This window comes from Poecile atricapillus, chromosome 1 (assembly GCF_030490865.1).
Source record: "Poecile atricapillus isolate bPoeAtr1 chromosome 1, bPoeAtr1.hap1, whole genome shotgun sequence".
NCBI lineage: Eukaryota > Metazoa > Chordata > Aves > Passeriformes > Paridae > Poecile > Poecile atricapillus.
Window position 1 is genome coordinate 82,265,909 of NC_081249.1, and position 23,110 is coordinate 82,289,018.

Sequence of the window (23,110 nt, forward strand, 5' to 3'; positions counted from 1 at the left end):
AAAATCCTGCCATGTACTGTCCAGACAAAATCCTGTAGGTCCTCAGAAGCTGTTTGCATGTTAACTTTACCAGATGGTACTATTTAATGATCTCCACTCGGTCAGTACTGCATGGTTTTGAAGTAGTCCATAAAGTATTAAGTATAATGAAGAGCTCTAGAGTCAATCAATAGTCAAATTGCTATAACCTTGTGATGGCTCTGAGGTGCAAGATACTGTGAAATCCATCAGGACACAGGCTCTTATCATTTCCCTAAGCCTCATTTAACATCCACATTAACAGCTTAATTAGCACAGGTTAGCTGTATTGATCTGGAAAATCTTTGTGACATTTAACAGATAAAACAAAAAGAGAAAAAAAGAAAAAGACCTTCCTGTAGGATTTTGGTGCATTCCCCTGTTCTTCAGTAAAATCCCATCAAGTCAAAAAGAGAAGAAAATAAATAAAATAAGGAAACGGAAGACAAAAAAAGGGAAAGTTTCCTAAATGTAATATACTTATGGGTAAAATTATTGGAGAACTTTCACTTTCTCAGGACCACTCCCTGCTTCCCTTTGCTCTTAGTATGCCTGTTGGTGTTTTCTCATGCTTGCGAATAGAATAATAACCTGGAGTTCGTTATAACTCATAACCTCTATAAATTGGGCAGCAAGGTCCTGTGCTGCCAGTTAAATTTCTTAAGTAGTATTAATTTAACCTTTTTAAGGGACTTTATAGGGTTTCAGATGGGTAGGATGGATTGAAATGGATTTAGTGTGATGACTCTGTTTTTCCTTTCTGATTAGATGGCAGAGAGCCTGTGAAAGACTCAAAATCAGTTTCATTGTAGACACGGTAGGTATCAGGCATTTTTCATGTAACACATAAACAGGCCCCTTTTCCTACTGCCTGGCCAGAACATCCAGGGCTTCTACAGGTCTGGTGGACCTGCACCCATCATGTCAGTAATGGGGTGGGAGAGCTGCTGTGAGCTGCCATGGGGCAGCCACCATGTAAACAAACACTCTCCCTCATCTAGCAACTCAGGCAGTGGAAATCCATAGATTTTGGCATCCTATAAATGTTTGTGAATGAAAAAATCTGAACAGAGATGAATAAAAATTAAAAAAACCCAAAAAAACAGTAGTGAAGACAGCTAGAAGTTATTTATGATTTTAAAAAAATCAAAGAGAACTTTTGGGTTCATTAAAATTTTTGGACTAATGGTGGTGGTTACCATCAATACACATTGAATTTCTTGTAGATGAGCCAAATTAATTTAATTTTCAAGCTCTTGTCTGAATTTTGTTGCTCATATGGATTTAAAACCAAAGAAGGCTTATTTTACTACTACCATCCATTAGGTTTTGGGCTAATGTATGAATTACCTGAGTTGTATTTGCAAGATTTTGGCAAAATAAATTTATTGCTTTTTTTCTTTTGCCCAGACCACACTGGACAATATCCCAGCCTCTATTTGGTTCAAAATCCCTTTGCTGGGGTCCTGTTTATATGAACACATGATTTTTGGAAATACATTGATAGCCATGAAAGGCTGGAAATCCAATATGTAAAAAGATCATCAGAAGTCTTAGCATGAACTTATGACTGAAAAGTTGTCTACGGGCAAAGATCAATACAGCTAAGTGGGTATAAAATGAGACTTCAGTACTTGTGCCAATTTGAGTATGCCTGAATAATACAGCAATTCTGTGGAGCCAATGCAAGTGTGCTTAATAATCAATAACCTATTTTAATAATCAGGACTACTTTAACCTTGTTCTGAATCTTCAAATCTCATTAGAGGAGTGACTTGATTTGCTGACAGAGTCAAGATTTTTTTCTACACTTTTTCTTATTTTTAACTTTTAGTTATGCATTGACTCTCTAGGTAATTGGTGCAGTCACAACCAGTTATGCAATTAGACTAAACAGGTATGACAGTGTGTGTGTAATTTTGAAGACAGCTGTAAAAACCTTTACTGAACTATGTGTGAGAGTGTTACAGCACATATGCAGGAGAGAGACTTGATATCCATGCCCATTATGAAAATCATGTCTCACAAAATAAAAACTGATGAGTCCATAGTAAAAAGTCTGTCCTTACAAGCTTGGTTTAAAAAATAAATCAGAACATTTTAAGTTACAGAGCTCAAAATAAACTTTAAATCATAGTTTGATTAACTGGTCCAGCAATAAGTCAAAATTGACTGTATGTGTCCTTATCACAAAAAGAACAACTTTCTGCTAGACCAGGACTTTATATACCACTCTGCAAACTTGGCTTTACTGCTGAGAATGGGAAAAAATAAACTAGCATAGACTTCATAAGAGCATGGCTGTGTGAGTCAGCAGCAGCTGTGTAGCAACTCATCCCCTTTAAGATCGAGCCAGGATTTGTTCCTGGCCCCAAAATACTTTTAATACTTATATTATTTATAAAGGGTTGGATTCGGCTCTCAAATGTGTCTGTGGTTCACCCTGAAATTAACAGAGCTGAAGGTTATCTGCTGGGAGAAAGAACAGTCCACTGTTTTGGCTTCAGACCTATTGTTCACAACAAACCAAGTGTTGAGGGCACTGGCAGAAAAAATCTGGTTTAGCTTTTGCAACTTCTTGTTGCTTAGAAGTGGTCAAAGAATTTTCTCTTGAGACCACATTGGAGGACTTTCAATTATATTTTTGAAATAAAAAATATCTGACTTCTGTTTTTTTAACCCTGGAGACATAAGCAATACTTCAGCCAAATACTCAAATTTTTTAAGCATTATATTTTTCTAAAAAGTAATGAACACATCAGAGCATCGCCTAGAAAAAGCCCAGTTGATTTTTAACCCCCTTATTCCTCACTGTCCAGGTCACAGCCTGGACTTTTCTCAGAAGCCTTCAATATTGCTGGTTTGGAATGGTTCTAGGAATGATCAAGTAGTACAGGTTTTGAAACTAGCTACTTTTCACTAAATGCTCATCATGAGAAGCAAAAGTTAGAGAAATGTGTTAAAACAATTGCCAGAGACCCACTAGAAAAAAATACAGGACACCTCACTCTGGACTCCAACTGGCTGTTTTTATAGGGATATATAAGAAGTCTGCAGGAGAATACCCTGCATTGGCCAGTTATTTCTTACCCACACACATTTTCTTCTGTCCAAGGTGTGGATTGCTCATTTCATAGAATCATAGAAGCACAGAATCATTTAGTTTGGAAAAGACACTTCCGACTCTGCCAAGTCCCACTAAACCATGTCCCTGAGCATGTCTTTTAAATCCCTCTAGGGATGGTGAATTAACCACATCCATGGGCAGCCTGCTCCAATGCTGGATAGCATTTTCAGTGGAGAAATTCTGTCTAAAATCTTCCCTAGTGCAACTTGAGACAACTTGCTTGGGAGAAAAATTTAACCCCACCTCACCTCAACCTCTTTCCATCTGCTCCTCACAGGACTTGTGCTCCAGACCCTTCCCCAGCTCTGTTGTCCTTCTCTGGACACGCTCCAGCCCCTCAATGTCTTTCTTGCAGTGAGGGACCCAGAACTGAACACAGGATCTGAGGTGAGGCCTCAGCAGTGCCCAGTACAGGGGACAGTCCCTGCCCTGGTCCTGCTGGCCTCACCATTGCTGATCCAGGCCAGGGTACCACTGGCCTTCTTGGCCACCTGGGCACTCTGCTGGATCATGTTCAGCTGCTGTTGACCAACACCCCCGGGTCCTTTTCCACCAGGAAGCTTTACAGCCAGCCACTCTGCCGCAGCTTGCCATAGTTCAGAAAGCAGTGGGGCAGGCAACCCCTTTCTTCCTGCTAATTTTCTGGGGAAGCAGAAATGGAAAGAGGCACAAGGACATAGTCACAACCCCATGCAAACCCATTGATTCCTCCAGTAGTTGTCTCCACTGCCCATGAATTTTTCAGCCCTCCTTTTTTCTCCTCTGCATGTCATCAGTATGCTCCACGTCACCAGTGCATAGATTGAGGGCTAGATGAGTTTCCAAGTCAAGACACATGGTGTCCTTGCAAAATAACTTGCAGTGCCTCACCTTGAACACACAGACTCCCCTCAAAGTGACACTGTGTCACACTGAGGAACAACTCTGCAACATGGCTGAGTCCAAATGGAGTTAATACAAACTTGGTTCTGTAGCACTGGCTGATGATGGACTCCATTCCCAGCCACCCAGATGCAAACAAGAATAGAAGAAATATTAACTGCATGCTGTCTTCCTCTGACAGGGATGTTACCTTGGACACTCATTTTTTATTTTTTTTTTTCCATTAAGAATAAATAAATCAGGAGGCAATGAGGAATACATTAGGAAATCTTCTAGGACTATGTCTGGTAATTATTCTTCCCACATCAGAGACGTTGATAAGCTTTTACAGTGTTGCATCCTTTCTCAACAGTCCCACAAAGTGAGAACTCTAGTGAAAAGAGAACTTCCTTTAACAGGCTTCATCTCTTTTATCTCCACCCCTCACAATTTGTTGACTTCATTCTCTGACCACCTGCCTCTCACTGTCATCTGATTTTTCTTGGTTTCTGATATATAATGTTTCTAGGGGAGATTCACTGTGATGAGCTGTGCAATGGGATATACTGTCAACACAGCAGATCTCGTATCTGAAGATTCAAAGACTAATCATCTGGAATCAGAAGGGCTTTAATTCTCCACAGGAGATATGCTGATTTACCATGGCCACGTGGAAATCTAACACAATCAGGTTAGTCTTCAGGTGCCACCATGGCCATGAAACAATAATTTCCATCTGGGAACCACAGCTACTAATTTGTCAAGGTCATGCCTTCAAATATCATGTTAGCACACACCAATGAATCCTTAGCAGATGAAATCAGGCCCTTTGGGCACCAGGTTCTGTATTTTAAAGCCTCTTTCATTTGACATAATCTAAGATGGGCTTCCTCTGCTTCTTAATGGCATAGCTATTCTGTCAGCAGAGAAGAAATCATGGCCAGCATCCTCTCCACCAAGCAGAAGCTGTTGGACATACAGTAATGTATGGGAAAATCCAGCCCAAAGGATGCTGCTGGAGTGAGAGCAGAGCTTTGTGCAGATGGAAACCACTCTAGAAGGAGGGTGAGTGCCATGGGCATTTATTACTCCAGCACTACTTTTTCTTCCAAGTATATGTTCAGCTAACTTTCCCAAATAGTTTCTATTACCTTTCTTGCACCTCAAAAAACACACTTTATTTTAAGCTACTACACAGCCAACAAAGAACTGGCTACCTGGCCTGTCTTATGATCAAATTTGCTAACAGGCTTTTGTGGACATACCCCAAATATTTGGCTGCAACTGGGCATTCCTATTAAGGCTGCTGTTTGGGAAAGTTCATCAGCCTAGATTCTCCTCTGGGCTTTTACCCTGAGCTCTCCCTGAAATATACAGATCTGGATGAGATTTGACTTGTGCAAACTTTTGAAAATTTAACCCTTTGATTAATTTCTGATTGTAAAGTCAGTCAGGGGAAAGAGCATCTTATATCTCCATATGAAAATAATAATAAAAAAATTCACCTTTCCTCCCAAGTAGAGGGCACATTAAAAATAAAACAGTTCAGAATTGGATCTTGACAATTCAAGAGTGCCTACTATTTTCTTGTGACTCTGGCAATTGCTTTCCAAGGAAACCTTTTCAATACAGGAGAATACAAACTAATTTACCATTTCTGAATAGGATAAGGTTAGCTGTTTCGCTGAAACAAACCAGTGTTTATCAACAGAGCTCAATTGCTATGCCTTATATCAGGACTAGTAAACATGAGGTATGATACCATTGATTACCTGAATGTATGTGGGTGCCTAGCACAAGTGCTGAGTGACTGGTGGAAAACTTGATTTGTTAAGCAAATGGCTTGAATAAATCAAACTGGGTGATCTAGCAAGCACTCTGTAACTTCTGTTACATTTCTAGGAATTTATTTATGCCTTGTGTTTTTTTCTGCTTTTCAGAACTTCCAAAAAATATTGGTTAGATTTAGGGGTATTACTAAGAGTTACCCAGAACATACAATCTGTCTCTTTGTTATATGATCACATGGAGTCTGTAAATTCAAGAAAATCAGGTTGTAGGTTTGGAACCTCCACCTACATGGTATCAGTGACATTCAGTGGCAGTGCCTAAGCAGTGAAGATCTATCTTACCTTTTTTTTAAGATGGCAGTATGAATTAGGAAATCTGTGGAAACTAAGGGCTCAATAAAATTTCTGGGACTGTTTCTTAGCCATCCATACAGGCATGCAGAAATGCAAGTAAAAATTGTGACCTTGTAAAAAGGATGCCTATTACAGATTTGATTATGGCTGTGCAATAACTTTACTCTTAAAAGATCATCGAGAAACTTTCCCCCACCCCCAATGAAATAAAGTTTTGTCACTAAATGAAATAATCCTGACTTGCATAGGCTACCCAAAGCCAGGTTTAGTTTCATGGCCCTAATACATCACAAGTAACAACCTTTCTCCCTTCTCTTATAAAGTCTGCCAGTTTTCTTTTATAGTTTTGTACTCAAGACATGGTCATAAATTTGAATTCCAAGCCATTTGCTCCAGTGATCTTTTTAACATTAACAAAAGAATAGCAAGGAAAGAAACAAAATAAAAGAAACAGAACAAGCAATGCAAAATAAAAGGACTCTAATGAAAGCAGTAACTTACTGTAGCTACTTTCACTATCGCTGGCATTAGAAGAAACATGTTCTGCAAGAACAGTACAGCAAATTAAAGAACATAACCAAGCACCACAGAGCTGCAGAAACTTAAAAGAACTGCCACAGTCATGCAAAGGTAGTTATGCAGAGCAGAAATAAAAGCTGTGCAGTGACATCACCTGAAAATGCTCATATATTTTACAGCAGTAAAATGAAAGCTTTGTCTTTTGTGGCATTTTAGAAAGAGACTGTGTGTATTAGCTACTGATATGTGCCATGGCAAAACCATGTCTTCTCGTGATAGACAGTAAATGACATCTCTGATAACTTCCTTTCAATGTATATGATGGTCAACTTGGATCTCACTTGATGTCTTGAGCAATTTCTTGAAATTCCAAGTGTCTGCTCATATTCTGCACTATCAGTGATGTGCATCATTAATGCATCGAAACTATTCCTGCTAAACTTCTAACCTGTATCTATCTTATTCACTGTGGACTTTCCCAAAGGATTCTGCACAGTGATTAACAGTTTAAAGTTATTTCCATATCAAATACTGTAACTGTATCTAATCTACCCTGTCCATAAGGAAAAAAAAAAAAAAAAAAAAAAAAAGTGCCAATGAGCCAATGAAAAAACTAAGGAAAAAAAGGGAAGAAGTCTTTTTCCAGAAATTGTCTAGCCTCAGGATTTGAGCTGGAATTTGAAAACCTTTACCAGACCTGTCTGTATGGGTGAACAGGAATATAAGAACTATCATGATGGGTCAGTCTTGTGGTTTGTTAAGTCAAGTGTCCTGTTTCTATTACCATATTCTTGAAAGGAAGGTGAAATCTACATCAAATAATGTTACTGTTGCAAAACTGTAGTCAGCAGACTATTTATGGACAGTAAGATCATGCTATATGCTCTCCAGGAGGTCTGCAGGACCATATTAAACAGTGGTTTCTCTAGCAGAAATGCTGACTACTTTCCACCTGAAAGATCATTTGGCAATTGAAAACTTTCCAGCTGGTCCAGGACTTTTAGAAGCCAATGGCATAATGGCTGTACATGTGTGAGCATCCTGGGTTAATGAGGATAGGAACAGTGCTGAAATTCTCTGCAAGGTGCTGCCTTTCCTCCATGTGCCAGTCTAATGGCTTAGGCTTCATAGATTGGGAATGATGGGGCTACTGGAGCAGCATAAATGACAAGGGATGATAGCTGATAGAAACAATATGGGAAACCTTGACCTGGGGCTTAGGAAGATGCTTTTAAAAATTCAACTTATATTTTGAAGAAAACAGCATGACTTTCAGACATTTTGTAGCAAGTTAACAAGGGTAATCTCAAAAGAATATGCTATACAGGACCCTGAACAACTTTATTTAAAAATAACAAATATCCTTTATAGCAAGAACTGTCATTAAAAAGCATGTCTGAGTCGAAAACTAACAAAATTTGGAAGAGTGGGAATGTCTAGAGGTGTACCAGTAATTTAAAACTAGGTGCAATATTAATACAGTCATTACAGCCTATACATTATCTTGGTGTTACTTTGTTCCATATCAATTTACAGAATTTAGGTAACTTTCAAATGGTTGGATGTTATGGACAATGTCCTTTTTAAGGACACATATTCAGAAGGGTTATCAGATCTGAAGTCTTACTTTTCTCTAGCAGGGAAGGATCTGCATTAGTTGCTAATGAGCTGCTATGACACTTAAATGATCACAGAATAGTTAAAATTCAGGTGGCAGTGACATTTGCTGTCTATCACTGACAAAACCAGTCTTGCAGAACCATTCTTTCTTGTACAAGAGATAAAGCTTTCATCTTTAAATTGTGAGCCACTGCATGGCATTAAGTTAAACCATTAAAATGTTCCTTCAACAATTCAGTCAGAAACAGAATAATCTCCAAAACTGTGTGCATGGATGTGCATTCCTGCAATTAAAAAGCACATACAAAACAGTAGGCAATGCAGCATTAACACACATTTTGCTCCAATTACTTGATGCTTAAGAAAAGGGAAAACAACTGAGGAACAAGTAGCCAAACACATGCAAGTGGCATTTTGTTTATATTATTTAGCTCTAGATACGGAATTTAATACAGCTATATATGTAGAAATCAGCAGCAAATATTTAATTCTATACAATTTTTCTGGTTCACATATTGAGGAAGCAAAATTGTTTCAGAGCAATGATCTGACACGTTATGCACTCTGCAATGCCAAGTCTTGAGACAGGATTGCTGCATCAGAAAAAAAATGGATTAAGGTGGTGTGACAGAGAATAGGTTGCTAATGGTGAAGACTGGTCCAAAATTAGCTTTGGAGAATGCATGATCTTCTCTAGCCTGCAAATGACTTCTTCCATTAATAACAAATACTAATCTAAAAATTCAGCAAAGTAACAAACACTCCCATGCAAAAAGCTGAAAATGCAGAAGCAACAGCATAAACTAATTTTCTATTGATCTCCTCAGGATGTGATCATGTTAAAATGTTTAACTTTCCCTTTAGATGGAGAGGGAGGGATTGTTGCTGAAAAGAACAGTCTAGGCAGCGAAACACATTCTAGGTATGCTACTCTACAGAACTGCCATGATGGGAACAATAATATACTGTCAGAAACAAAAGGTGTTATTACAAAAGAAGTGAAAGTGTCTGCTTGATACACTGTATGTTATTTAATACCATCATGCAGAACAGAACAATTGAAACATTTGTAATGCATTCACAGCTGGGTAACAAATAAAACTCTATCTTGTGCATGCTAGGAGTGGAGGGTCCTTAGAGAAGAAACAGAAGCCAAAACAAAACAAAACAAAAAAGGGTTTACAGTGACCATTCCTGGGAACTTACTCAGAGTCTTTGTTCCATAACCGTCGTCACCTAATCCGGGGATGTCCTGCACGGAAGTCCCCAGAGAGAGCAATGAGAAAGGAAGAACAGCCGCAGAGAGGAAGGAAGAAGTCAGTGGAGTTGAAATGGATACTACCATGACTGACCATGTTGATTAAGCAATCTGGATCCCTGCCTTTTCTTTCTGAAACAAATTTAGACCCATATTCTATGGAAATTCAGCCAAAGACAGAGGCAGTGACTGTGAAACATGCCTTTTGGAGCTGTGAAAAAGAAGGAACAACCAGATAAATAAAGTTCCAGAAACTATCCTCACTGGATAAATTTAGGACAGAATTATTAAGTAAAAAAAAGTGAATATTTGGGCTTGGAACTAGCAAATATTTTTAAAAATGCTGGTTCCCTATATAATTTAAGCAAGCAATAAATGCTTTTGGTGGTACATATTTCAAGATGCAATTTAGTTCTTTAAGCTGTTAACATGGTCGCTTCCTTTAATTGTTAAACTTCCAGTGAGGCTGCCCATGGAAATCAACTTGGTGAAAGCCAAAGGCAAAAAAAGATTAGAAGAGATATTTAAAAAACTAATTAGTTTAGTATTTTCAAAGAAATCACGTTTGCCTTATTTTGAGCCAATTCTGATCTGGGAAAATTTCTGAGAGACAATTTTGGATTTATGACAGGTGCCACAACAACTTTGAGGAGCCATATTTCCGCTTCCAAAAGTTAAGGTCACTGCTTTATTCTTCTGGAAATAGCATTTCCAGAGATGGAAGGAGAAGCTGGATCCAAACTGCAGTCATACATTGGTCACAGTAGTAATACCTCTCCTGCCTGCCTATGACAGATATTTGCCTGCATGTGTGGGATACTGGTATCATGCGTGTCACCCATTTGTTGTGCTGCTGCATGTGACATCGTCTCCAAGAGGTTACTTACGTTCTGGATCACTTGTTTCCTGCTCACTCTGCTCCTTGCTCTTGTAGAATGGGAATTTTCGTGAAAAGATGAAGTTCTTTTTACGCTTGTCATTGAATGACTGTGAAGGAGAAAAGGCATGGGGCAAAAACAGGGACGTCTAATTGTTGTCACACTCATGCTGACAAAACAACTAGTTTGTAAAAGTGGAGAGAACTGTAGTGACTCAAATCAGCACAAACTAAGTGGCTGCAAAGAATCAGAGGTGTGGTGAGGTCTGAAATTTGAAGGCAAAGCTCCTGAAGACTGGATCAATTTTATTCCAGAGGTCATAAGTCAAAATGTACAGCTCCTTACTTAGAAACTGTTGTGTTTTGCTTGTTTGGATGAAGGGATACAGACGGTTCAGCATGCTTTGAGGTCAAGCCATCCATCTTTAATCACAGCAGACTGTGCACAGAATTAATTAACTATCTGAAAAGAATAGGCTGTAATGTGGAAAGCAGAAGCCTTTGATTTGCTTGTAGTGTGTGGATTCAGCCCTGTGTCAATTAAAATAAAAATTTCTTCACTGGTAGGTGCTGTTGATTTCATAATGTTTTATTTGGCCTCTATTGACAACTTCTTAAGTGTATTTTAATGCTTTTTTTGGGCATAATGAAAACAAACCAACTTGGTTTTATTTTATAGATTTATATCTATGCATTAGGTTTCTCTGGATATACTTTTAGTTCTATGTGATTTAGAAATTGAATTCTGCTGATAAGCAGTATTTCATTGCATGTTGAGCAACAAATTTTGCTGTAATTCTTCAAATCAGAAATTAATATAGACGAAATTGGGGTTTCTTGCATAATAAAACCTTTGACTTCATAAACAATCTCAAGGACTTACACCACTATCCTATGTAAAACCAGGATATGCCTACTTGGGACATTTCTTTCTGTTACTAAATAAGGAAATAGGGTCCCTATATAGTCAATTGAAAGAAGCTGGCATTTCTAGAGGGCACACAGAGCTGTAGACAGTGTGTGTCTGAAGTGATCTGTGCTGTCAGTCAGACAATGACTTATAATGTCTCTTATACTGAACATAAACACAGGACTTTGCAAATGACGACCTCCAAGAGAGCAGAGACCTTCCTAAATCATTTAAAGGACCAATCTCAAGTGTTTGTCATTGCTCAAATTGAATATAACCAGTATTTGGCTCCAGTTCTGCAATGGAATATATTTAGAGTCTCAGCACACAATTTATTTTCTTCTATTTTGAAATAATGGAATAAAATGTGGTTTAAAATATGTATTTCTGAAAGATGGATACTGAAAATCTTTCTTGAAATAGTTGGATACTCATGTCACGAAAGTTTCATACCACTTTTACATTTCAAGCATATTTAAAGTTTAGTAACTGAAAACAAAGAAAATAATGCACATGTAGAATAAATGATCCATGAAAAATCTCTCAGAGTATGTAAACATTCAATGTGAAATTAATGTGGAGGTCATGCACAAATAATCCAGACAGCATGCAATTTCAAAACAAAGCAAATATGAAAGAAAGCCAGAGGGAAGAAAAAAAAAAAGCACATGAAGGATTAAAGTAATCTATGGATGAAAGGAGGACTGACATGCACAGTACATCACTTTAATGACCTAATGGATATAATTAAATTAAAATGTGTTTTCTGTGATAATTTCTTTTACTTTTCCAAAGAAAGGAATGTAGCATGTTAACATTTCTGTTTGTGAAAATGTTGCTCGTCATGATTTATCTGAATTTGACATAGTAATGCTATTGGCATTACACTTTTAAAGGGAAAAAAATATATATAAACAATAACACCTCAAAAAGCAAGGGGGTCTTAAAATTACAACCACTTCATTACAGCACTTTGGAATTCAAGAGAATGTTATCAAAATAATAAATAAATATGCTGTGTTTCACAGAAAATATATGAGAAATAACATATATATAGTTTCATTTTTTTCCCCCAACAGTCTAGAGCAAAAACTTCAGAAAGTACATTTTCACCAGAAAAACATATATTATTTTCATGCGTATGCATGATCTAACAGTATACACCAAATTAGACAGATATTTTATACTGCTATATAAACCTTTTCTCCTTTTGCAGTTTCAAGTAGTGGGTTGCTTTTTTAATAAGATATTGTTCCACTTCAGTTTGGATGATCAAAATCTGGTAATTCACAGCAGATCACTATCATGTGCAGCTATGTCACTGTATTTACACCAGTAAAAAGCTTTCTTCCTAAATGAAGCTGATCTAGTTATATTAATATCCATAACCAAAGATGTTTATGCATGTAATAATATTTCTTCAGATTAATCAATGTGTATATTCATGTTAATGACCATATATACTAGCATGGTGTAGTCAGAGGGTTTATATCTAGAATAACAAAGAAATTGTAAAACAATATAAAACACTAAAGTGGGTCTGACTCTGCAAACTTATAGAAGTAATTAGCCCTTGGTATTAACTGAATGAGCTTACCAAGTGTTTATTTCCTTAAATTAAGTGCATGTTTCTTCACAAGGAATCAAAGAGAAGAGGCTTGATTTTGGTTTTGTATCCAATATAAATGGTGTTAAAGTCAGGCTGAGGGTCTCCACCTTAAGGATATGAAATCCTGCTGACAACCCCAAAAAGATTTCTTACAGGTATCATGATTTATATCTCTAATGCATAGAGACAAGGGGCTTGGCAAAGAGAGAAGAAGGAGACTCACACAGAATAAAACCATGTTTCTGTTGCACACACCATATTAATTGCAGATTTTGCTCCATTGGTGGAAGAGCAGAGACCAACACTGAGTGTGTAATTTGTGTTTTAAGAAAGGATCACGTATATGAGGATCTGTGGCAAGGTTAAACTCCAAAATTCTGATGTATATTTGAGAAATTTTATTTCAGTACACTGGAAACTTTGGACCTGTCAAATACTCTGGAGCCATAGGCTCTGTATGCTTCTGGAAAGCTGTGAAAATAGAGGTAGGATAAATGAGACAGAGGTATTTACCTACATCACTTCACCTGATACAAAAATTGCATGCAACTGGAATTGCACTTGCGATAGCAAGCTTAGCCTGATTGAAGAGCATTTATGCAGGCAGAGTTTCTGAAAGTCAGTGAAAAAGTGCCAGAAAACTGATTCCTTGTAAGTTGCAGGTTCTTTGACATGATAATGTAAAAACTTGTAATGGCAAATAACTCAGACATTTCAGGAGGTACTTTAAACAGACAAGTGTCTAAGACTAAAAGGCAAATGAAATTTTCCAGTTGTTTGACAACAGAACAGTGACATCATTCACAGCACTTGATCTGCGATGGAAAAGAGTCTCTTTTCAGAAAAGAAAAGTGGAGGAAAGCGTTCACTGATGTCCTGGTTTGAATCCTTGTTTGATAGTACTTAAGCATAGACTGTGTTTTGAAGAAGCCACGAAAAATAATTCTGATGTGCACTGTGCACTGTTGCTTGACCAAGTATCCCCAGATGTCCCCAGTTATGTAAGCCTGGGTTACACATAGCAACCTTCCCTGGTTGTGACAGACATTAAACCGCTGTGTGTTTCTTCTTCTCAAGAACTCTCACGGGTTCTTTTTTTTGTCAACATCAGTTTTGTATTCTAAATGCTTTTCCCTAGGCTCAGCAGACATATATATGTTACTAATCAGCTAATAGGGTAGTGGTTTTTAAAGGAAATTTTCATGTAACATTAAATAAACAATCCACTTTCAAAATTTTCTTTGTAGTGGTAAACATCACAAAAAACAGTCTCAGTAATTTGATAGTTGTACCATACTGCAATAGGCAACTATATTGTTGTTTACCTTGAGCTTCTTAATTTTTTTTCATAGTGTAGCAGATCCAATCCCTACTATTTAGTACCGATGTGCTCTTGACACAGGTTGTCCTCTTTAGGCATTGCAGAAGATCCTAATATGTTGGGGAAAGATTTTTTAAGGTGCTCAAACAGATCTATTTTCTCAAAGCCAATAAACTCTCAACTCATGCTTCAGGAATGCTTTTTTTTGCCATTTCATTCAACAAATGCTAATCCTCAGTCATGAGCTGAGAACCAGTGTACATGGCCACCTGAGAGAAAGCTGCTCCAGAGCACTGGCTGTGAAATTATTTTTTTACAGGGTGTAGATGGATTTCATATACCATCTAATTTTAGGAAGGTTTGAGCTATGCTTCAACCTAGTTTTTAAGTTAAATTATTATGTATGTCAGTTTTGTTCTCAGATTGGTCTAGCAGTGTATATGAGAAATTAGTTTTACTGCTTCTCATCTGCAATGTGGTTTTCTTATTTTTCTTCTTTAATATCTGATTTTAGCCTAAATTGAATGAAAATCCCTCATGTACTCAGCCTTCTACAAAAATCTACAAAATTTATTATCAACATTATGTCTCTGCAATCCTTTGCTCTATATTTAACTGACACTTTTTGTATTGGGGAGATTCATTTACTCATTTGAACACTGACTTTAATAACAGATTGGACACTCAAACACTGTTAAACCCCTATATTTAAATATTTTAATTTTATAGATTTCTATATTATATATTTTCAATCTCTACCATCATACCAAAGATCTGCACTGACACCAGAAAGAAAATTTTTGGACTGTAACATATACTCAGTGTTATTTCTTCTTAGAAGCATATGTATCACCTCACTGGTTTTATGATGGGCTTTTTCACCTGGCAATCCCAAGCCATGATGAATTTGAAATCTCAGGCTAAATGGCCTGACCAAGTCTAGAGGATTGCCAGTGCTACTGAGCCATTCTTGCTTTCCTGATGTAACCCTAAACTTGTCCATGGCCTGGGTTCACACACATGGAGAACACTTCATAGTGTCCGTGCAGACATGCAGAAGAAAAGCTGAGGAGTTGTTAGTGGCAACTGTAAGTCTGGTTGTACAGAGATCACAGAGTACATTCTCTGAGATGTTGATCTCTCATTCTGCACACACAATTACATGCTGGCAAACAGCACTAGGCAACTTCACTATGATTTTTAGGAGATGCAAGGGGAAAGACATCTCTAATGTGTTACGTTCAGCCTTTAGTTTACTTAGATACTTCAAGCCTGGGCTACAGTCATTCCTTGTTGAGATTTTGTACCATGTATGTTTTGATAAGTGAGAACTAACTGGGTGAGAAGAAGCTTAGATGAAAAAAACTCTGTTTGCTTAGTTTTCCCTTGAAGTTGTAGGGAGATTTGTGTGTTGGCAATCCAAAATGAAAATGTAAAAGCCTGATTAAAAACTCCATGCTGTCTAGCTTCTCCAGACAAGGGTACGATGTCTTAGTATTCATGAGTATGAAATTTTAATAATTTTGTTTTTAAAGACTGAATTATTGCTTGTTGTCTGCCGGCAGCTCAATTTTAAATCCTCACAAACAACAGTTAAAACCAACATAAACTACCGGGGGAGAAGAAAGACCAACAGACTTTCAAGAAAACACATAAAATCAGTGTTTCCAATTTTGCAAGCCTGTATTTAACTTGGTGCAAGGTGTGAAAGGAGTACTTTTCTATGCTAATTTTCATGGTAATATCATTGTTAGCAAGATGAAACACCAACATAAAATCTTGCTTATGTGACAGCCAAGGTAATTTACACGTATCTGCAGGTTGTACACCAAGATAGTGGGAAGGAATTGTCGAAACAGCATTACAGGAATTGATAGCATGAAAATAAGAAAGGGCAAAGCTCCTTGACAGTGAAATCAATTTGGATGTAGAATAATCTTCCCCAAGGGAAGTAGAAAAGCCTCGATAATTTTTTCACATTTAAAAGAAATCTGCTAATCTTAAATACTGTGGGGAATAACGCTGCAGTGTCTGGAGTGAAGGGGGTGATGAAGGGAAAAGAGCTAAACAACGATCCTCTCCCAGCTCTAATATCTGTGTTTCTGTGATGAGATGCTCACAGACCCAGCCTCTCAGAGTTGTGCTGCAGTCCAGCGTGGGCTTGGACCTGGCCAAGCTCACTGCAGCCAAATGGGCAGTATGAAGGTCTTCCTCTCCTTCCTCAAGTCTCCAGCTGGAATCAGAAAGTGTATTTGACGTTTGGCAATGTTGTCCTAAATGTTCCTCCACTCAATATTTTCAATATTTTTTCCTGAAAAGGAGCTTTCCCACTTAGAGCTGATGTACATCATCAGCTACTGATCCCGCCGATAAATCTTTGTGCATGTGAACCTGTCCCAGCACTCTGTGCAGCAGTGATGTCAGAAGTGCCCCAGAGATCAAAGGCAGCATAGTGTGCACTTGGCAAAGATTTGGATCTGATCACCCAGACCCACAGCTTTTCCTACAGTATACTGTAGGACCTTTATCCACTTGAACTTTGTTCCTCGGTTATGATAAGTTCTTTTTTAGAACTCTGATTCCCATTTGACTGCTGGTGCTTCTTTAGGTTTCAAAATGAAATTGAGGATTTTGGTCTTTATGCAGTCTTTTGAATTAATTTCACTAATAAATAAAGCTGCAGAAGATATTGGTTATCTGTGCTATTAAAAAACCAACAACTTGCTCATTTATAACTGTTTTTTGTGGAAACATTCATGCAATCAAGTGCTGTGCACTTGTGCAAGTACAAACTACTGCATTAAATGGATCATTGCACAAAATAAGTTGCATAAAGACCTTTATTACTCTTTGTTAAGGAGTAGTGGAGAGATTTACAATACCTACATGCCTTCAAACTGTACTTATGGAAAAGATAGTTGGACAGGATAATCTTTTGAACTTCCCTTTTGAGTTAAAAGAAGAGTGACTGGTGTAGCAGGCTGAATTATGGCAAAGGTCTGGCTGAGCAGACAAATCATACCAGGCTCTTGGTTTTAACTGAATACATTGATTTATTTAGGTGTTACACTTAAAGTTATAATAAATAAAGGCATGGGCAAACAAGCCCAAACCTAATCTCTAAATTGGTTTGAGGTTTGTTTAGGAGGTGAAGCTCCCACACCTTGCAGTAATCCATCTCACACAACCAGTCTCACAAGAGGATGTCAAGTTAGATGGACTGTGGCTTTGACCCAGGTGGCAATGTCTATGTCCCTATAACCTCCCAAACATGGTCTCTGAGTCACTAAGGCAATCACTGAGCTGCTTTAATTTAAGTGAGTCAGAAATAAAGATGTGAAATATGGAGCATGTCTCCTCTGAATGACTGTTAACGCTTAACTCCACACTTCTGGATCTTTGTGTGATATCTTACTAGAAGAAAACATTGTTCTCTTTCTAATTCTTTGACAGTATCTACTGCCAAAACTAAAAATTTTTCTTTTCAACCCATTTTTTAGAAGAAAACCCAAGTAACTATGGCATTATCTATACATACATACAAACTTCCTACTATTTATTTCAGGATATTAGACAGCAAGTAATAAAAATAGACCCCACATGAAATTCAACTCAGCACAAATTTCTGCTGGAATAGCTTAGAAATAAAACAATTAACTCTCAGCTGTAAACTTTGGTATTTTACCTGTGCTAGCAAATTTCCACTGTGTTACATTTAATCTGTGACTGATTTAAACATTGCACTACACATCTTCATGTCAGTGACTCTCCTAAAAATTTCTCTTACCTAAGCAGGGATGGCACAAACGTCTGTGGGATAGGAAGTACAGATACTATAGTTCCTAATATTATGGCCACCTAAGAAACAATATTTTCCTATAAATAAAACTCCACACCACTGTCAGAATTACAGAAAAATTACAGAAAAAATTGTAAAATCTATAAAATACATGTACTTATATTGCTCATTAACTGAAAAATTACTCTGACAAAAAGCCAATAAGCAGAAATATTTTTCATCATCAGGATAAATTAAATGACAATTCCTTTATTTCTCAAATTTTCCACTCTAATCCACTTTGCTTAAAAATTGCTGGCTGATATTTAGAATTTGTACTTCTCAATAAAATGAAATACGGAAAACAAAGATTTTTTTACCTTAATATTTTCTTTCAATTTGAAAGAAAGTTTTTCAAATACTTTACTTTTACTGGATTTTTCAAAGAATGCTACGGAAACATATTTCTTCAGCTGGGTAAAAGCCTCAAGTTTGATCTGACAGTTATTTTTTCACTATTTCTAGAACTGATTCACCTTCTTAAAAACAAGATTCTTTTAGGCATGCCAGTTTCCTGCCAGAGCCAACACTGCTACTATGACATAAATTAAAACTGAAGACTCACTTGTTTTCCTTTATTTTTGACTGTACCTGGACCCAATAGGCATTATTATTAAAGTACTGCATGTCTTTGTGGAGTGCCTCAAGATAACCTGGAACAACAAGAATCCGTACAGTTAATTTTTTCTGGCTATGTGCTGTTTTATAATTTGAATTTCATTTGATTACTTCAGCACGTGAGTGAAGCAGATGCTGATGACAGCATTATTCCTAATGCACATTGGAGAGAAGCTGAGCGAAAAGTGTTCAGCTCAAGGGGAATGGTGAGGGCAGCCCAATATTGCAGGCTCTAGTCAATCCAAAAGTGCAGCCAGCATCCACTGCCTGGCACCAGCTCCATCATGAAGTGTGAAGACACAGCTGTGGAGGATGTGAAAATTCATGGAAGAGCAAGGGCAGGTGGACAAATGAGATTCAGATTTGCCTCCTTGTCCTGGCTACAGAGAGGGGGGTGGATTTAAGTGCTGTGAGCATGTGACCAGGCTGTTGTTCTATACCACATACATCATCCCTGGGGTATGTGGATTCAACAGGAAAAGCTGGGTACCCTTTACTGCCAGTCATCCCGTGTGAGTGCCTTATTTGAAGTTTAATTTCCTGCTGGTATTAAAACCAGCAAATCTCCTCCCAGAAATAAGTTGTTCCACAAACAAGAACAATGCTGAGATCTGTTTCTTCCATGACATCCAATGTTATCCCCTTTTGGAGGTCTTAAAGCTTTTGGCAGAACTTAAATCCAACAGAGAGAGAAAACCATAGAATAATAAAATATCCTGAGTTGGAAGGGACCACCAAAGATCATCGAGTCCCAAGTCCAGCTCCTGTCCCTGCACAACACCATCCCCAAGACACCATGTGCCTGAGACCATTGTCCAAATGTGTGCCAGGTTTGGTGTTGTGACCACATTCCTGGGGAGCCTGTTCCTGTGCCCAACCATCCTCTGGGTGAAGAAGCTTTCCCCAATGTCCAACCTAAACCTTCCCAGACTCAGCTTCTTCCCTTGGGTCCTGTCATTGGTCACCAGAGAGAAGAGATCAGTGTCTGTCCCTCTGCTTCCCCTTGTGAGGAAGTTGTAGTCTGCAACGAGGAATCCCCTTTGCCTCTCGGGAATGATGACCCTGTAAATTACAGACTGAGTGCTAACGAGCTCTCCAAATCAGAAGCTTTTTGAATGTACTCAAACTGGGGATTTCCCTCTACTTTTATGTTTGTCCCAGTACCAATCACTTTAGGAAATCTGTTCATTGTGTCAAATATCTTTTGAAAAGAAGTGCAAAGAAAAGTTGATCAAAATCCACTGCATAAGTAGAAAACTTTCAGATTATGGACTAGAGAACTGCTTCTCCCTAAAGGTGGCGAACCTTTATACTTAGAAAACTGAACCCTAGAATTTATGTTAGAAAAAAATCTTCATTACTCAAAGAGAGGGTATAGATAGCCTAATACACTGTAATTCTTTTTTTCAGTCAGGGATTAAATTGAGATAATTGCCTTTTTCTCTGCATTGATACACCCAGCTCTGCCCCAGTAAACCACTAGCACAAATGCTGTACCTGAGACGAGGGCAGGTGTGACTGTAGCTTCTGCTTAGTGACAAAGACAAATAATCCAGTTTCCATAGACACTCATAGAAGAAGAAATAAAAACAGGGTTAAACTGCAGCAGTTCAGCCATTTCTAAGGATGAGGACAGCGAGGCACTGAAGTGGGTTGTTTGGGAATATGAAAAATCTCTTGTGGCAGCTCTTTAAGCAGAGATTAGACAAAATTTGGATATAGAAGATAGTTACACACGAAACCCTCAGGGCAGAGGCAACCACCTGAGGTTCCTAAAGACCAGTCCTGATCTGTTTTGATTACTAGGGCTGAAAATATAATGATTTTCTAGAGCATAAATGGTTTGGAAACATGTGGGTTTATTTGTTTGGCTTTCTCCTCTGCCCTCCTTCAAATACTTAGTAGACTGTCAAAAGGTGTCCTCTGTATCAAGTTCTGTCTGTCACTGGATTTTTGACACTTGGAGGAGAGGTGCATTAAATATGCAGAGGGTTTTGTTTACCCACAATACCAAATTTGCTCTCTCAGTCAGGTTTCGCTTTTTCCTTTCATGTCTCAGTGCAATGTTGCTAAAATGACAATAAAGCAAGAATATGACCCTACATTTCAGGCATCTGTGGCATCTGTAAACAGAACCTGTGCATAAGAAGTATTAAACGTAATCAAACTTCTGACTGCTGTAATAAATTCATTTGGAGGCAACTGAAGAGGCCAGCTGAGTGTGATGTAGGTGATCTGACTGGAATCTGAAAAGAACTGTGGCTGACAAGCTAAGTTAATAGAAAAAACCCCTAATGGGTAGTGATGGAGCTGTGTGGTGTGGGTCACAGTCCAGGACCTGCACTGCTGATGAGCAGCAGAGCTGGAAGGGGTTTTGGAGGGATGGTGCAGTCCCTCTTCTTGGCAGGCACCTTATCCCTGTTCAGCACCCTGCTGAGCCTCACTAGGGCAGGCACCCATCTGGGAATGCTTCCCATGGGCTGAATAGCTCCCCACACCCTGACACACACATTAAAAAGGGGGATTGTGGGAGACATCACTTTTGTTTCATTGGGAAATGAAATAGAGTATTTGTACATAAGGTAATATTCTGGAATCACTGGCCAGATAAGGCGTGAAATGAATGTGGTATAAAAAAACAGTTCTCTGTATAAAATTAAGTTTTATCTATGTGTTTCTTGATATTTCAACACATCTCTGGAAAAAGACAACACCCATAAATATCAGTAAAAACGAGGTGTTGCTAAAAGTCTTTCCAAGAGCTACGATTTCAACTGCAGAATATTTTCAAGACAGTCAAGGAAGTGTATGTGATCTGACAGGGAGAAAAGCGAAAGGTGCTATTTTTGTCTCCTGAAAGACCTGTTGTAATTACAACAGTTAAGAAAAAAGAAGATTACTGGCTAATTTCTATTTCCCCCCTGCAATATTTCTGTCACTTGACACTTTGTTTGATTCACTAAAAAATCTGAGAAGCCCTCAACAACTGTGGGTTTTAGGATTAGAAAAGGAAAGGCTATTTTTGTTCAGTCTGAACCCTGTGATAGGGTGAGTTACCAAGAATTTGGTATGCTGTTTTGGTAGATACATAACCCTGTTCACAGCTACTCACATGCTCTGCTCCTTTTGGTGTAAAGGTGAGCATTGGATGATACTTGGGATATGATCTTGAGTTCAACATAGCATAAAACATACTTTTTAATGAAGTTTGTGCTTACATAACTTCTTTGGCTTCCTCCAGCAAAAATATCAGACATAAACCTTTGGGTTGCTCCATTTCCCATTGATTATCCATAGACCAGTGAGCCCCAAAGACCGAGAAAGCAAATGCTTAGGAAATCATAACTGTGTTATCTTAATTCATTTTTTATTTTTATTATTTTTATTTTTAACGTTTCCAGTGTCCTGGAAACTCTGGCCTTTGCTGCAGCAGAGAGTGGCTGTAGGGCCAAAGCAGTGTAGTGGTGGATTTGATGCACCAGCCACCTTCAGTAACCATTAGAAAAAAAGCTGAAGTTTACCACAACAGTTATAAGAATGAAGATAGAGGCTGAACTTGGTCAACACAATAGACGCACAATCTGTGCTTGGTGAAAGGAAGATGTTTAAACCCGTATTTGCATTCTTTTCCTTACTACATAGATCTTACCATCTCAAACTGGTCTGATATCTTTAAAAGCGTTAACGGGGCCTGGATCTTGGTGATGTCTCTGAGCCTGAACAAATAAATTTCTTTGGGTCAGAATAAACTGAACTGAAAGAAAAGAAGCCCTAATGGGTTAAGCCAGAGATCCAGTTAGCCAAATAGTTTTTTGGCACTGTCCAATAACACATGTTTAAAAGGAAAAGTGGAAGTAATATGATCCTTTCCCTTTTATAACATCTCTTCTTAAAATCAACAATTTATATATTCTGAATTACATGATGAAAGTTTTAAAGTTGTAATTAGTTTTTCTACTTTCTAACCTACCTAAATTCTTTTCAACTTACTTATTTTTTATGCAATATCCTGTAATAATGAGCATGGGAATTTAATTATGCATTGCACAGAAAGGTACTATTTGTGGCCTTATTTAAACCTGAGATGAGAAGGTTTCCCTAGAGCTCCCTAATTTTGATTCACATTCCCTGTTACTGTACCCATCCTGATTTTGTAGACTTTAATTTCACAAGGCATGGATTGGAGGAGTCCAATGAAACAAATCTAAAGTCATATAAATATTCTAAATCACATTTTTAAGAAGTACTGAACTAATTACATAGATGAAGCAACACACAAGTTTGGCCTGAAAAAGAGGAACTTTGGGTCTTTGGAAAGACTATCCTTTAGCTCTTCCTACAAAAAGGTTTGTCAACTATATTGCTGAGTATTCTTAAACACTTCTTCAGT

The 23,110-nt window shown here is 37.9% G+C and overlaps 1 protein-coding gene across 1 annotated transcript in view; it reads right to left on the bottom strand.

Moving 5' to 3' along the window:
* Positions 1–23,110, bottom strand: part of DLG2 (discs large MAGUK scaffold protein 2) — a 420,316-nt gene that overhangs the window by 13,052 nt on the left and 384,154 nt on the right. Inside the window, exons 15-16 of the mRNA XM_058830779.1 lie at positions 10,435–10,534; positions 6,652–6,693 (exon numbers count right to left, since the gene is read on the bottom strand). Coding sequence (XP_058686762.1) covers positions 6,652–6,693; positions 10,435–10,534 — 142 coding nt within the window. The remainder of the gene's footprint in view (positions 1–6,651; positions 6,694–10,434; positions 10,535–23,110) is intronic.